The sequence below is a fragment of the Procambarus clarkii genome, chromosome 26, assembly GCF_040958095.1.
Source record: "Procambarus clarkii isolate CNS0578487 chromosome 26, FALCON_Pclarkii_2.0, whole genome shotgun sequence".
In the NCBI taxonomy this organism is placed as follows: domain Eukaryota; kingdom Metazoa; phylum Arthropoda; class Malacostraca; order Decapoda; family Cambaridae; genus Procambarus; species Procambarus clarkii.
Genome location: NC_091175.1, coordinates 8,355,797 through 8,372,813, shown reverse-complemented (window position 1 = coordinate 8,372,813; position 17,017 = coordinate 8,355,797). Strand labels below are relative to the sequence as shown.

General features: G+C 47.1%; 1 protein-coding gene across 1 annotated transcript in view; it reads left to right on the top strand.

Annotated features, from left to right (window-relative positions):
- LOC123756747 (uncharacterized) overlaps positions 1–17,017 on the top strand; it is a 222,161-nt gene that overhangs the window by 175,667 nt on the left and 29,477 nt on the right. Inside the window, exons 2-3 of the mRNA XM_045740042.2 lie at positions 12,863–12,966; positions 16,142–16,218. Of these exons, the coding sequence (XP_045595998.2) occupies positions 12,863–12,966; positions 16,142–16,218 (181 nt within the window). The remainder of the gene's footprint in view (positions 1–12,862; positions 12,967–16,141; positions 16,219–17,017) is intronic.

Genomic DNA, 17,017 nt, shown 5'->3' with positions numbered 1-17,017 from the left:
CCAACCCTAAGCACCGTCATAGAGGGCCATGTGATCAGTAGTCTGCACTGGCAGACTCTGGGTGCATTATGAGGATATCATCATCAACACGAGAGTAAATAAGGCAGCAGTAATACTAAAAGTCCCCATCTCGCAGGATGGTTAGTCATACAGGGCCATATGTTCAGTAGCCTGCACTGGCAAATTTTGGGTACATTAGAAGGATATCTTCAAGAACACGAGAATGAATAAAGTAAATGCAAAGCTCCAGGTACCTCATGCCAACGGGTCTGAAAGGTCTAATAACTGGGCATTCGGTGATGTAGTGTGGGAGATCATGCCGCAGTTCCCGCTCACAGAGTTTGCAACTGGAGTGCGTTGGCAATATTTGTAAAATAAAGTCTACGGGGCTAGCAAGCCACATTTCACTTGCACTAATGTTTGTAGTGCTTATTATTATTATTATTATTATTATTATTATTATTATTATTATTATTATTATTATTATTATTATTATTATTATTATTATTTACTACGGTTAAATAAGGGAAAGTTTGTTTAGGTTTTGGTGAAATGTAACAATGTGCTTGTGTGTTTGGTAGTGGTAAGGTGGAGAGGTGATGGGGTGGAAGACCTCCAAGTGGAGCTTATGCCCATGAGGCCCGGAGGCCATACATGTGGTTCACCTCCAGGGAACACCTTCCACATTAACCATTTGTTGACAAACATCACTCAGAGTATACATATATAAACAATATAAAAATCTGATATATATATATATGACCTCCTAAAACACCTAACCTAACATAGGCGTGACTGACTATATACAAAACCTACCAGGTAAATAACCTCTAGTAACCTAGGCTTAACTAGAAATCTTAGCAAAGCAAATAACCTAAGATAATCTAGATCTATAGACAAAACTTAGCAAGTTAAATGACATTTCATGGAAAATGAGAGTTAAGCTAAATGTATGTGTTAACAAGAGCGCATCGCCTCTCAACGGTTCCCGCGTAAACAAGAGCGCATCGCCTCTCAACGGTTCCCGCGTAAACAAGAGCGCATCGCCTCTCAGCGGTTCCCGCGTAAACAAGAGCGCATCGCCTCTCAGCGGTTCCCGCGTAAACAAGAGCGCATCGCCTCTCAACGGTTCCCGCACAAAGTTGGATGCCTTTTCACATCTCACTCTTCTTGGGCCATTAATATTCGTCTTATCGCGCCCGCCCGACCAACAAATTCGTTTAGGAAAATTGGAGCTTGGATAGACTTGTGGGATGAAAGGCTTGGCGGGAGGATACCAGTCTCCTTCTCAATACTTTTAAGAGAAAGAGAAAAAGTATTCCATAGCAATATGTATTTTTTTAGCGAATATACCCTAATTAATTTGAGCAGTTCAACACACACACACACACACACACACACACACACACACACACACACACACACACACACACACACACACACACACACGCAAAGAGCCAAAGCTCAACCCCCCGCAAGCACAACTAGGTGAGTACATACACACACACTCACACACACACACTCTAGCTAACTGTGGTGGGTGGCGGCTAGTATTCGCCACGCATTAATTGAGTTTACACATCACCAACCCCAAAATGGCCGGCATTATAGGCGTGAAATTGAAATTATTTCCAGTTGCATAAATAGAACCATTTTCCAGCTACGTCAATTATTTGAGCTCTGCAAGTGGAAAATGGTGATTAGGAAACTGTTGCGCACTCCAGCGGTTTGCCTTAAATAATGTGTGATGGTGGTGTTGTGTGCCGGTGGTGGTGGTGAGTGGTTGGTGGTGGGTGGTTGTGGTGAGTGGTGGTGACATCTTGAGGTGAGTGGCGGCAGTTGTGGTAGTTGTGCCTAAAATGCTTGTTTGATAGGAAGCAGAAGAAAAGGCAGTGTGCGACTGGATGTTTGGAATCGGCAAATAAAAGCTAGTGTGTGTGTGTGTGTGTGTGTGTGTGTGTGTGTGTGTGTGTGTGTGTGTGTGTGTGTGTGTGTGTGTGTGTGTAGCCTTAGGAAGCCGAGTAGATATTTACATTTCATTTCTCTATTCGTTGGGAAGACATTGGAGTAGCAGCCTTCTGTATGTGTGTACTTACCTACTTGTACTCGAGTGTATTTAGCAGGGGGGAATGAACCACGGCTCTTGGGTCCAGCCTCTCAACTCTTAAGTGACTGGTGTATAGGTTGCAGAGCCTGTTGGGCTCTTGGCATATCTAATCACGTGTCTTTTGTTTCTAACATAACCTCACGTCACTGGAAGATAATGACCTCCCTTCAAGGACACCAGTAGGCTTTCCTCGTAGCTCATACCCCTCAGCTCTGCGACTAGTCTTGTGACCATGCCTCTGAACTTTCTCTAGCTTGGTGTTGAGTATAACAAGATAAGGACGCCACGCTGGTGCCGCATATTCTAGAATTGAACTGACATGAACGGTATGCAAGATCCTGAACGACTCTTTGCTCGCATTCCTAAAGGCAGTTCTTATATTAGCCAACCGTCCGCACGCATCTGATGACATTCTGAGTTGTAAGGACACGTGGCCAGACCGCCTTGAGATCATCACACCCATCACGCCATTCATCACCGTAATATCACAGAGGTTCTGAGGGAAGACTGACAGCCGAGTGACACATGACAATAGTACACAGTAGGGTCTCATGGGTGTACCTACTTTGAAGGTGCCAACCACGTGGTCTTCGAAGGCACTAACCACGTGGTCTTCGAAGGCACCAACTACGTGGTCTTCGAAGGCACCAACCACGTGGTAAGTGGAAATTCCGCCTGACCTCCACCACGTGGAATACGGCCCCCGATACGGCGCCTGACCTCCACCACGTGGAATACGGCCCCCGATACGGCGCCTGACCTCCACCACGTGGAATACGGCCCCCGCCACGGCGCCTGACCTCCACCACGTGGAATACGGCCCCCGCCACGGCGCCTGACCTCCACCACGTGGAATACGGCCCCCGCCACGGCGCCTGACCTCCACCACGTGGAATACGGCCCCCGCCACGGCGCCTGACCTCCACCACGTGGAATACGGCCCCCGCCACGGCGCCTGACCAGTAAAGTTAATGGTTCTGTCACAATTCAGTTTAATGCTTTACCAGTATTGGTTTAATTCGAGCCTTAAAAATGGCTTCGTGACCAGAATGTGAGCGTAGGGCGGTGGCAGCCTTTCTCTAGGGCCCTTTGACTGACTAGAGTGAAGTGGCGTGTTAACTTTGTGGGGTGTTAACTTTGTGGGGTGTTAACTTTGTGGCGTGTTAACTTTGTGGGGTGTTAACTTTGTGGCGTGTTAACTTTGTGGGGTGTTAACTTTGTGGGGTGTTAACTTTGTGGCGTGTTAACTTTGTGGGGTGTTAACTTTGTGGGGTGTTAACTTTGTGGGGTGTTAAATTTGTGGGGTGTTAACTTTGTGGGGTGTTAAATTTGTGGGGTGTTAACTTTGTGGGGTGTTAAATTTGTGGGGTGTTAACTTTGTGGCGTGTTAACTTTGTGGGGTGTTAACTTTGTGGGGTGTTAACTTTGTGGGATGTTAAATTTGTAGGGTGTTAACTTTGTGTGGTGTTAAATTTGTGGGGTGTTAAATTTGTGGGGTGTTAACTTTGTGGGGTGTTAACTTTGTGGGGTGTTAAATTTGTGGGGTGTTAACTTTGTGGGGTGTTAAATTTGTGGGGTGTTAACTTTGTGGCGTGTTAACTTTGTGGCGTGTTAACTTTGTGGGGTGTTAACTTTGTGTCGTGTTAACTTTGTTAATCAGCGAGAGAATATTCATTTCATTACCCTTGGTGTTGGGTCAATAAGAGCGGACTGACAGGTGGCAACACTGGCTCAGTATAGTGCTGACGCAACAGTTGTGAGGCAACAGTCGTGACGCAACAGTTGTGACGCAACAGTTGTGACGCAACAGTTCTGACGCAACAGTTCTGACGCAACAGTTGTGACGCAACAGTTGTGACGCAACAGTTCTGACGCAACAGTTGTGACGCAACAGTTCTGACGCAACAGTTGGGCTTCATTAGAATTGGGAATAAATTATGAGAAGCGAGAAGTGATGTGTATTGACCCGGGGTGGTGTTGTGGTTGTTGTTTTTGTTGTTGTTGGTTGTAGTTGTGGTTGACTGTTGTGGTTGTAATTGTGGTTGGCCGTTGTGGTTGGCCGTTGTGGTTGGCTGTTGTGGTTGGCCGTTGTGGTTGGCTGTTGTGGTTGGCCGTTGTGGTTGGCTGTTGTGGTTGCGTGGGGTTTATGCTAATATTCTAATGTGTGTGTGTGGTTAGTGGGAACTTTTATTGTTAGTCTTCTTTATTGCATTTTTCTTATTTTGTTTTTGCTCTTCACTCAATCTTCCTCTCTCTCTCTCTCTCTTTGTGTCTCTTCTTCCTCACCTCACACCTGTCTTCCTCCTCCTGCTCGTCCTCCTCCTCGTCCTCCATAGTTTCCATTGAAGATATAATAGAGGCCAGTAGGCTCAGGAATCTGTAAACCAGTTGATTGACAGTTGAGAGGCGGGACCAAAGAGCCAAGGCTCAACCCCGTAAGCACAACTAGGTGAGTTCAATGTGTTTGCAAATGTTAATGTGTTTTCTTTTTGTTTACAGGTAATGGCTGCTGTGTACCCCCAGGTGAGGCACCACTCCTCACCAGGTGAGGCACCACTCCTCACCAGGTGAGGCACCACTCCTCACCAGGTGAGGCACCATTCCTCACCTGGTGAGGCACCATTCCTCACCAGGTGAGGTACCACTCCTCACCAGGTGAGGCACCACACCTACCAGGTGAGGTACACGTGAATAATTGGACTCGAGGGAGTGTGTGTGTTGGAGAGAGAGAGAGAGAGAGAGAGAGAGAGAGAGAGAGAGAGAGAGAGAGAGAGAGAGAGAGAGAGAGAGAGAGAGAGAGAGAGAGAGAGAGAGAGAGAGAGAGAGAGAGACGGGGGGGGGAGGGAGAGCGCCAGTTGTGCTCTATTTGAGGCCTGCCGACACCTCTGCTGTAACTACCAGGGGGGGGGGGGGGTGCTGGTGTGAATAATCCAGGGTGTTTAAGGTCAACATGGAGAGCGCTCCGGCCCGCACGCTGGCGGCAGTTCCCAGTAATAACTTGACTACCTGGAGCGTGGGTGGTTATGTGTGTGTGTACTCACCTAGTTGTGCTTGCCGGGGGATGAGCTCTGGCTCTTTGGGCCCGCCTTTAAACTGTCAATCAACTAAAAACCTCTGTGTGAGTGTATTCACCTAGTTGCCTAACCTAACCAAACCCAACCCAACGTTGCTTAGCTTCGCTGATCGAACGTGGTGTTATCAACGTGGTAGGGCCGTTGACTGCGTGTAGCAGTGCCCACAACCCTGGTTGACCAGGCCGTCCACCATGACTCCTGTCCAGAGATCGGGCCGCTGGGACACTATCGTCGAAAAGACTTGAGGATGACCTCAAGTAGGACCATGGTAGCGGGCAGTGGGTAGGTGTGTGGGCGTGGTGGGCGCGCGTGGGCGCGCGTGGGTTTACTGAAGCAGTAAATTGGCCATGTGTTTTATCCCACGCCTCTCCCGTCCGTGACCTTACCTTAAATTGGACTCTAGTGGCCTGTTAATGGTGGTGGTGGTGGGGGTGTTGGGGGTGGCGGGGAGGGAGGGGGATGGGGAGGGGGGAGGAGTGTTAATGGTGGTGCTTCTGGTGTGGATAATATTATTGGGGGGGGGGGGGCGGGTATGCGATATGCCCAGTCTGTTGGGACGGGCTTATATACCCTGCCCTCTACACCCCTGCCCTCTACACCCCTGCCCTCTACACCCCTGCCCTCTACACCCCTGCCCTCTACACCCCTGCCCTCTACACCCCTGACCTCTACACCCCTGACCTCTACACCCCTGACCTCTACACCCCTGACCTCTACACCCCTGACCTCTACACCCCTGACCTCTACACCCCTGCCCTCTACACCCCTGCCCTCTACACCCCTGACCTCTACACCCCTGCCCTCTACACCCCTGCCCTCTACACCCCTGACCTCTACACCCCTGACCTCTACACCCCTGCCCTCTACACCCCTGCCCTCTACACCCCTGACCTCTACACCCCTGCCCTCTACACCCCTGACCTCTACACCCCTGCCCTCTACACCCCTGACCTCTACACCCCTGACCTCTACACCCCTGCCCTCTACACCCCTGACCTCTACACCCCTGACCTCAACACTGGGGGGGGGGGTCAAAGGACACTAAGGCTACAATCACCATCATCAGTAATTAATTATGAGGTGTACCGACTGTTCTGGCATTGAGAGAATGTCGGAGACGCTGTTGGAAGTTAAGATCTGTCTTAGATGTTCATCACCGTCTCCTGCTGCTGCTACTCTTTCGTGAATCACAGCCCAGCTCCTCCCTCCTAGCTTCTGGTGGGTGAGTGAGTGAGTGAGTGAGTGAGTGAGTGAGTGAGTGAGTGAGTGAGGGCGTTTCTCCTAAACACACAACTCCTGCCAACTGAGGTGCGGTGAATGTGGCTCCGGCCGTCTGTGAGCCGGCTGGCTAGGTCCTCCTTGGCTTGCTAGAGTGCGAGTGAGTGCGTGCTCAGGCGCTGCTCGAGTGCGAGTGAGTGCGTGCTCAGGCGCTGCTCGAGTGCGAGTGAGTGCGTGCTCAGGCGCTGCTCGAGTGCGAGTGAGTGCGTGCTCAGGCGCTGCTAGAGTGCGAGTGAGTGCGTGCTCAGGCGCTGCTAGAGTGCGAGTGAGTGCGTGCTCAGGCACTCGCTGCTCATGCAAGCTACCACCAACACCCGAAGATGCACTCTGTCACTTTAACGTTCTGGTTAACCAAGAACGGTATTTTTCTCGACTATAAATTAATATTAATATATACTATAATTTTGGTATAGCGTTAGGACTAGTATAGCTTTAGGGTATTTTGATTATTTTGATATTGTCCTCCCCCCCCCCCCCGGGGAGGACAGGACACAGGAACAAAATATATATTTAGGTTTCATCAGTTGCAAGGTATTGTTGTTTCCAATTAGCTTGTAATTTGTTTGTGGGGCGTGTACGTGTGGAGGGGGGAGGGGGTGGATGAGTGTGTGGAGGGCCCTCACACACTCAGGGTGTGGAATGATGACCATGGGGTTATTGCACGCACAAAATGCGTGCAAAATGCGTGCAATGCGTGCAATGCGTGCAATGCGTGCAATGCGTGCGTGCAATGCGTGCAAAATGCGTGCAAAGGAAATTACTAGCAAAGCAGGACAAACATATAAATTGTGACACTAGCTCTCCATATATGTCAGTTGCTTAATTTAGAAATTGTTCACTTGTGGTCGATCTCGGCCCCGTTGTTGATGTGACGACTTATATTGAATTTTGTGACTAGTTCATCAAGATTGTAACTTGCTTAGCTAAATGAATTGTGGGGTTCAGTCCCTGAGCCCATTATGTGCCTCTGTAACCCTTTCCACTACCGCCCACAAGATGGGTATGGGGTGCATAATAAATGAACTAAACTAACTTCCCAACAAACAGAAGGCAGAGTGTAATAGTCAACACAGTAAAATCAGGATCATCTACTGTGAAAGTTCAGTCCCCCCCCCCCCCCCAAGGTACCGTACTGGTTCCGGTACTTATTCTCATCCTAATACCAGGCATAGATAAGGATACAAACTACAGCACTGTATCATCATTTGCAGATGACACTAGTATTTTCATGCGAGTAGACAATATAGAGGACACGGCAAACCTCCAATCTGATGTATATCGGGTCTTTCAATGGACCACAGATAATAATATGATATTTAATGAAAATAAATTCCAGCTCCTGCGCTATGGACAAAATGAACATTTAAAAACGGGCTCCATATATAAAACGGAATCAAATTTCATTACTGTATAGAACGAAAAAGCAATGTAAATGACCTAGGAGTAATCATGTCAGAAGACCTTACCTTCACAGAACACCATAAAGTAGCTGTCACCACTGTAAGAAAAATGACAGGTTGGATAACAAGGACCTTCCAAACAAGGGATGCAATACGAATTGATGATCCTCTTCAAGATACTAGTGCTTTCTAGGGTGGAATATTGTTACATTATAACAGCTCATTCAGAGCCGGAGAAATTGCTGACCACAGTTAGTAAAGATCCTTTACGGCAAGAATCCACTCTATCAAGTCATCTTAATTATTGGGACCGATTTAAAGTTGTAAATCTGTATTCTCTAGAGCGCAGGCGAGAGAGAGAGACAATAATCTACAGGTGGAATATATTAGAGGAGCTGGTTCCAAATCTGAACACAGAAATAATATCACGGATAATGAGACCAGAAGGTATGGCAGGATGTGCAGAATACCCCCGTTGAAGAGCAGAGGTGCAACAGGTACTCTGAGAGAGAACTCTATCAACATCAGAGGCCCGAGACTGTTCAACACGCTTCCACTACACATAAGGGGCATAACTGGCCGACTCATCACAGTGTTCAAGAGAGAACTTGATAAACACCTCCAAGGAATACCAAAGAATGCCGTGTCCAACAGCCTGGTTGACTAGACGACCAACCGGGATTCCTGGTCAGAGAGCGGACTGCGGGGCTGTTGATCCCCGGAAGCTAAACAAGGTAGACACAAGGGAGCTGGGAGGAGGTGTGCCTGGTTGATGGGTGTGTGGAGGGGGGAGGGGGAGGTGGGATGTTGTTATCAGTGGGAGTGCGAGCAGACGTAAGGGCACACGGCACTCCCTCTTCATTTTATAAAGTACAATAGTGGCACTAACTCACCACCAGGGCAGGCGTCGGCTGGCACTAACTCACCACCAGGGCAGGCGTCGGCTGGCACTAACTCACCACCAGGGCAGGCGTCGGCTGGCACTAACTCACCACCAAGGCAGGCGTCGGCTGGCACTAACTCACCACCAGGGCACTAACTCACCACCAGGGCAGGCGTCGGCTGGCACTAACTCACCACCAGGGCACTAACTCACCACCAGGGCAGGCGTCGGCCGGCTCCTCTATTGAATGGAAATTGGTTTGAAGCTTCATGTGTATATTTATGAGGCAATAAGTTCGGGTATTTCATGTAATGCTTCCCAGTTGGCCATGATCCACTGTCTCATAATATTCGCTTCCACAGGGAAACAAAAAGTTATTGGAGGCAATATGGCAGAGTGTAAAATTTTGCGCGTTTCTTATTTATAGAGAGGCCGGGAGCTGGAGCCCAGGGGCTGGAGTCGGGCCCCCCAAGTCCCCTCACTAGGTGACGTATTATCCTGGCACCGTATCTTAATCATCAACGCATCTAAGATGGTTTAATATGAAGGTAGTTCGCAGACTTGTGTCATATTCATACCTTCATGACATTCTTTTAATGTCTCATCCACGGGAGACATCTCCCGTCATCTATTGATACTGGTGATGGCTCAAAAGGGCCACCACTTACGGGCTATTCGTGCCCGTGCCACCTTTTGGGTGGCTTAATCTTCATCAATCAATCAATTGTGTCATCGTGGATGGTAGCGACGTTCCTGTCACCTCATTTAATACGTCGTATCAAGCAGGACTCGACCAAGGTAAGGTAATTATCAGGGAAAGCACCAAGCCATTACGACTATATAACACTGGGAAGGGGGTCAGGATAAGGATTTGGGATGGGACGGGGGGAAAGGAATGGTGCCCAATCCCTTGGACGGTCGGGGATTGAACGCCGATCTGCATGAAGCGAGACCGTCGCTCTACCGTCCAGTCCAAGTGGTTGAACTCGACCAAACTGTTAAGAATTACACGTGATAATTCAGATTAATGCCCGTAACTCACTATTTCTTCACCTTTCCATATGGTCATGCTAGCCTAGCGCTTCTAATAATTTCCTTTTCCATGCGTCACCTTTGAGTCACAATAAAACTTATGGAAAAAAAAACGAAAATATAAAATACAGTATATATATATATATATATATATATATATATATATATATATATATATATATATATATATATATATATATATATATATATATATACATATATATATTTCACAGTAGCGATTAATTCCATACAAAAACTCGATATATTGAAGATTGAAACTTTGAAAATTAAATTAGCTTTTAGGCTATTGAAAAAATAACTACCTCCAATACTGGACTTTGAAACTCCACGTCAGGTATGGGAAATGTGTATTTACTATTTGTATCTGCAGAATCGAGCTATTAGCTCTTGGACCCTGTCTTTCTAACAAATCTATGTTTCCTCTATTATATCTATTACATTTATTTCTAACACGCACACTCACACATCCAGGAAGCAGCCCGTAGCAGCTGTCTAACTCCCAGGTACCTATTTATTGATAGGTGAACAGGTGCGTCAAGGTGAAAGAAACTCTGCTCATTTGTTTCCGCCTCCACTGGGGATTGATTCTCGGACCCTAGGACTACTAATCCTGAGCGCTGTCCACTCAGCCGTCAGGCCCTCACCTGTACTTACCTAGTTGTACTTACCTAGTTGTGCTTGCGGGGATTTAGTTCTGGCTCTTTAGTCCCGCCTCTCAACTGTCAATCAACTAATGTACAGGTTCCTGAGCCTATTGGGCTCTATCATATCTACACTTGAAGCTGTGTATGGAGTCAGCCTCCACCACATCACTTCCTAATGCATTCCATTTGTCTACTACTCTGAGTGTGTGTGTGTGTGTGTGTGTGTGTGTGTGTGTGTGTGTGTGTGTGTGTGTGTGTGTGTGTGTGTGTGTGTGTGCGTGCGTGTGTGTGTGTGTGTGTGTGTGTGTGTGTGTGTGTGTGTGTGTGTGTGTGTGTGTGTGTGTGTGTGTGTGTGTGTGTGTGTGTGTGTGTGTGATAAGCAGAGATGGTCGACAGTAATTGTCACTGCGGAGGCATAGCCTAGTGCAGTAGCCAACTGAAATTGCCTTCCAGAGTCGTGGCCCTTTTCCATTTGCATATTGGACTTATTTACAGGTCATATCCGTGTCCATTTGCATATTGCACTTGTTTACGGGCCGTAGTCTAGTGCAATAGCTTCAGGAATCGTGTCTTACCAGAAATGTTGCTTGCATTCAGTAGCCGTATTTGAAATTTTAGAACCTAGCTAATCCTAGCGTGCTTGGAGTGGCGTGTTTCTTGACTTCATATAGTCGCAACAGCAGCCTAGGATAAGCACTCGCCTAGTTATTTATATATTTAGTTGAAGAGAGACACAGGTTTAGGGTCAGTAACTAGTAGTTGAAGACGATATCTGATCTACCTTGAGGTGTCCCGTCCCTACCGTTGGATAATCCTTTGTTAATGCTCTACTTGAGGCTCTTATAAAACACTGACGATGGCGCTTTGAACGTTCCCGCCCTCTGCTCAAGAAATCTAACTGGCAATTTATATGGAAATCCAGTTTACACGCGATATACAAACGCTTTCAACGCAATTGCCTTGTTGCAAAATTGTTACGGGTCTAGAGCAGCGGGCCAGCGTGAGCTGTTTGCTTAGGCCCAAGCTTGTTATTTTGTGGCATTTTGATGGCGGAAAAAACCGTCACACCTTTGTCAGAAACGTGTAGATGAAGGTCACCTCTAGCCTGCAGGGAGAGGCGTCCCCACCAACCTGCAGTGAAGGAACTCCCGGTGATCAACCCAAGCCCCTTTTCTGACAAGTTGCAGGACCCAGAACCACTCAAACTAATGCAGGAGAACTAATGCACACGTCCACCGCTCCTTTAACTTGACTTCCAGAGTGGTGAAGTGGACGATGACAGGACACCCCGCCACTCAAGCCTACTGGCCCACACGTGCTCTAGTACCTACATGCCACTTACTAGAAAACACAGGACCCACCAACGTGGTGGGCTGCTAGTGACAACCCACCTTGATATTCGACCCACTTCGATTAACTAGCTTCTCATTATGTTGTATTTGTATTATTATTACGAGGTTCAGCGGTAATCTTTGTCTCTTCTGTCATTGATTCTCTTTATTCTCTGTCTCTGACTGTCACTTTCTGTCTCTGTCCGTCTATCTCAGTCACTGACTGTTTCTCTAACGGTTATTCAGGACCTCAGTGTCCCCTACAGGAACACGGGAAAACTAGCAAGTCCCTTAAATTACATTCCCTGGAAGCTGGACAGGAAAGACTTATCACCAGCAGAGAACAAGTCACAGTAACGTGCCTGAAAACTCATAACCCAACCCACACACACGTATCTTTTCATATGTGTGCGGGTTGGCGTATAACGTGAACCTGGAAGCTAGCATACCTGCAGAGGGTTTCGGGATTTCTTCTACTCCCTGAGCACAGACCTAGGACTAGGAGGCCTGGTCGAAGACCGGGTCGCGGGGACGCTAAGCCCCGAAATCTTCACAAGGTAAGGTAAGGTAGGGCTCAATGGGCGAGGGACTAGCTAAGCGACTTGTTTCAGATCTGCACACGAAGACAATTGTTGCCGAGAATAGGAGGCACAGACGAATATGAAAAATTCCCTCAATGTAAAGTATGAATGTATAGACACTGTGATGTATTTGCATAAATGTAAGCGCCTAGAGACCGGTCAAAATGGCCATTAATAAGGTAGTCTGGTGGCTTAATAAAGTGGGTGGAGGGCAAGTATTGTTAGTCTGCCCCGACGGTAATTGTTTTGCGGTATTTCATAAGTACAATTGTGGGATAGTTAATGTGTTAGTGATGGGGTTGTTTACCTGTGTACAACACCCACCACTGCCCCCCCCCTCCCCCCCCCCCACAACACCCACCTCTTCCCCCCTGCCCCACCACACCACCTACCCCTGCCCCCCTCCCCCCTCCCACCACACCTACCCCTGCCCCCCCACCCCCACCCTCCCACACCACCACCCGGGTATGTATCTCTGGCCTCTAACCTGAAGGTGGTGTCCTCCCCCAAGGTGGACGTAGGGACGCAGCGCGAGAGTTCAGCAGCCACACCATAACCAAGCCACACCTCAGCCACACCAGAAGCAAGCGCCACGTCTCTACCACCGCTCGGGAGGTAAGTTATCTTGAGGTTATCTTGAGATGATTTCGGGGCTTTAGTGTCCCCGCGGCCCGGTCCTCGACCAGGCCTCCACCCCCAGGAAGCAGCCCGTGACAACTGACTAACACCCAGGTACCTATTTTACTGGTAGGTAACAGGGGCTTATGATGAAAGAAACTTTGCCCATTGTTTCTTGCCGGCGCCTGGGATCGAACCCAGGACCACAGGATCATAAGTCCAGCGTGCTGTCCGCTCGGCCGACCGGCTCTTTAGTTAGCCACACCCTCGCCACACAGGGCCGCCCTCGCCACACAGGGCCGCCCTCGCCACACAGGGCCGCCCTCGCCACACCCTCTCCACACAGGGCCGCCCTCGCCACACCCTCGCCACACAGGGCCGCCCTCGCCACACCCTCGCCACACAGGGCCGCCCTCGCCACACAGGGCCGCCCTCGCCACACAGGGCCGCCCTCGCCACACAGGGCCGCCCTCGCCACACCCTCGCCACACCCTCGCCACACAGGGCCGCCCTCGCCACACAGGGCCGCCCTCGCCACACAGGGCCGCCCTCGCCACACAGGGCCGCCCTCGCCACACAGGGCCGCCCTCGCCACACAGGGCCGCCCTCGCCACACAGGGCCGCCCTCGCCACACAGGGCCGCCCTCGCCACACTCTGCCTCCACTTTTATTTTACTCCTTCACTTCTGGCGAGGCAGTCTTAGCATTGCGTATTTAATGAAGAGTCCAGCATACAGGAGTTCTTAGAGCGCCCAGGAGTTCTTAGAGCGCCCAGGAGTTCTTAGAGCGCCCAGGAGTTCTTAGAGCGCCCAGGAGTTCTTAGAGCGCCCAGGAGTTCTTAGAGCGCCCAGGAGTTCTTAGAGCGCCCAGGAGTTCTTAGAGCGCCCAGGAGTTCTTAGAGCGCTCAGGAGTTGTTAGAGCGCTCAGGAGTTCTTAGAGCGCTCAGGAGTTCTTAGAGCAATCAGGAGTTCTTAGAGCGCCCAGGAGTTCTTAGAGCGCCCAGGAGTTCTTAAAGCGCTCAGGAGTTCTTAGAGCGCTCAGGAGTTCTTAGAGCGCCCAGGAGTTCTTAGAGCGCCCAGGAGTTCTTAGAGCACCCACGCCCTGGTTTTCAAGAAACCGGGTGAAGCGGGTCTGCTCCACATGTTGCTGGAACCAACAGTTTGTTTGATACATTTCTTGACACTCAGGAATAAAGTGACACAATTCACATTAAGAAGCCATTTATCAATGGGTATATTTATGTTCTAATTTGGTGCAATTCTCTAATTGGCCTTGTTGGCGTTGTAATCACTATAGATGCTCTGACATGTACTCGAACCCTATAGAGTATAAGTCACATTGACGTCATTCTCTGTAAGTGATGCTCAGATCAAATTGAAAATTGGTTCTATAGAAGACAGTGTAAAACTACGAACTTATGTCAAGAAAGTCTTCCACTGAGCAACGGCACCGAATCACCTTCTGTGGTTGATTGTTCAATAAACCCCTGAACTATATGTTTAACACATCTCTAACCTTGTCCATGGAGGACAGAAGAAAATGTATATATGCTGGTTAGCATTGTAACTTTGTGGCCACGTCTGTGGTAGAAAATAATAATAATAATAATAATAAAACTGGGCAATGGATAACTGAATTTCAGATTTCGCAAATTTCAACTACTTAGATATGGACAAATATAAACTCAAATTAGATATGTGATACAATGCAATCAGTTCTTCTCGTACAAGGGAAACGACATGTAAACGACCTGAGACGGATAATGTTGGACGACCTAACGTTTGGGCTTTGGGCAAAATATGACCCATCGCCGTTTTCAGTAATCGGCATATTTTCGGTATAAAAAGTCGTAATTTGAAAATGAAAATAGGTGCAGAGAGTCAGAATTCGGCTCAAAAATCACGCTCAGGGGTCAAATTTCGGACATTTCAGATATTTTGAAAACTGCAAGGGGGTTTGGGCAAAAGATGACCCATCGCCGTTTTCAGTAATTGGCATATTTTCGGTATAAAAAGTAGTAATTTGAAAATGAAAATAGGTGCAGAGAGTCAGAACAGGGTTGCCAGGTTGGGCTACAAGTTGCGAATTGGGCTACTTTTGAGATCCCCACGCTCCCAAATTTTTAATTTAGCTACTTACGACTTTTTGGGCTAGTTTAAACGCAAGTTGGGCTACTTTGGGCTATTAATATTAAGAAACTCAATGATGATTATTTATGCTTTAATAATATAGTCTGTACAAATCACAGCCGAGTCCAACAGCCTGATTGACTAGACCACTTACCGCAGGAGAGCCCTGGTCAGAGACCGGCCCCTGGGGACGTTGATCCTAGGGGGATTTCCCAACCTTAATTGTTAATAATACTTCATCCCAAAAGCTACACCTGGTTCCACAGATCTTCATTAAGGGAAGAAAGTTATCTAGAAATTTACAGATCGATAAATGATGGGAAAGATCCCATACAGTTAATACCTTTGTCAGGAAGACGATGGTTGGCAAGGAGCGGTAGTGTAAAGCGGCCGTTTGATCAGTGGGGTTCTCTAACAACTCATTACCAAATAGCTTTTTCCTCTTGTGATAAATATGTTGCAAGGCAACTATTTTCAATGTACGCTGATCCCTCCAATAAGCTATATTTCACATGTCTCAAACCAATCCTAAATGATTTTGAAAGGATGAATTTACTTTATCAAAAGATGAAGCAGATCAGTATAGCCTTCACACTGTCTTAGAAAACTTCACTCTTGGAATACTCAGAAGAATCTTTCGTCCTCATCATGCAAAGCTTCATGTTAATTTGGACTACAATTCTATGTATCTGCCCCTGGAGAAAGTTGACTTTGGTTACGAATTTTCAACACTTCTGGCCACTAACAGACAAAACAATTTTACAACCCAGGAAAAGTTTCAAAATGTTCAAGAAAGATGCGATAATTTTTTAATGGAAGCTTGCAAATAGCTTCTTTCTCGTATTCCAAGTAATGTTGAAACTATAAAAAAAAGGTGAAAAATCTGTTACCTATCATATGCCTTAGCTTACATGGCACAGTATGAAGTATGTAGTACAAGTTAAACAGTATGTTGTTATTTATAAGGGTATTGATCATCAATATGTTGCTGTTCATCAGCATGTTGCGTTGTTAATTCTTAATGCCTTATTCACGTATTTCAGGATGGTCACATTCATGACGTCACTCTAGGGATCAACATGGGAGATGAAGATGTATTAGTAGATTTACAGTTAAACAGGCAAGTAATGTTACATTTACTTAACATCTAAGTTGTTTATTTAGTAATTTATGGTGGGTATTGGCAACATTCTTTGTGCACTAGTCACATTTTGTGGCGAAATTCACATTAATACTGTAATGTATTTACTTATCATACTGTATTACTTCTCATACTTTATTTTCTTATATTGTATTTCCTCTCATACTGCATTTTCGTCTCATGCTGTATTTCTTCTCATAACGTTATTATTTTATACAGTATTTCCTTCTCATTCAGCATTTCCTTCTTATTCCTTCCACCCATCTTCCTTACATTTATCCAGCTCTTACGAAACTTGCATAGCGGAGGGATGCTTATCATGTCTTAAACATGATAGTACTTTCAGTCACTATTGGTCGAACGTAGAAAATGTACTGTTACACCCACTGAAGTTTTCTTTTGTGCTAATGATTTTGAAAAGGGCACGAGAACGATGGTGACAACCCAACCAAATTTGTCCTAGGCCTATTAAAATTAGGCCTTTGATGGCGTGTGTTCGGCCTAGGATTTCGTATTTAAATCTAGGGACGGATTAGGTTGGGTTGTACATTTAGTTTTCCACTTTTTTTTCATGCCGTCTGGAGTATTTCATTAGTTCAAATTCTAGAACTGTGTCAGATTGTCACAGCTTTAGATAAGGAGTCGACAGTCTTCAAACTGCACTGAATATCGGCATCGATACGCACCGAATAGTGGCATTGATACGCACTGAATATTTTTATCAATACGCAATAAATATCGTCATCGATGCACACTGAATATCGTCATCGATACACAC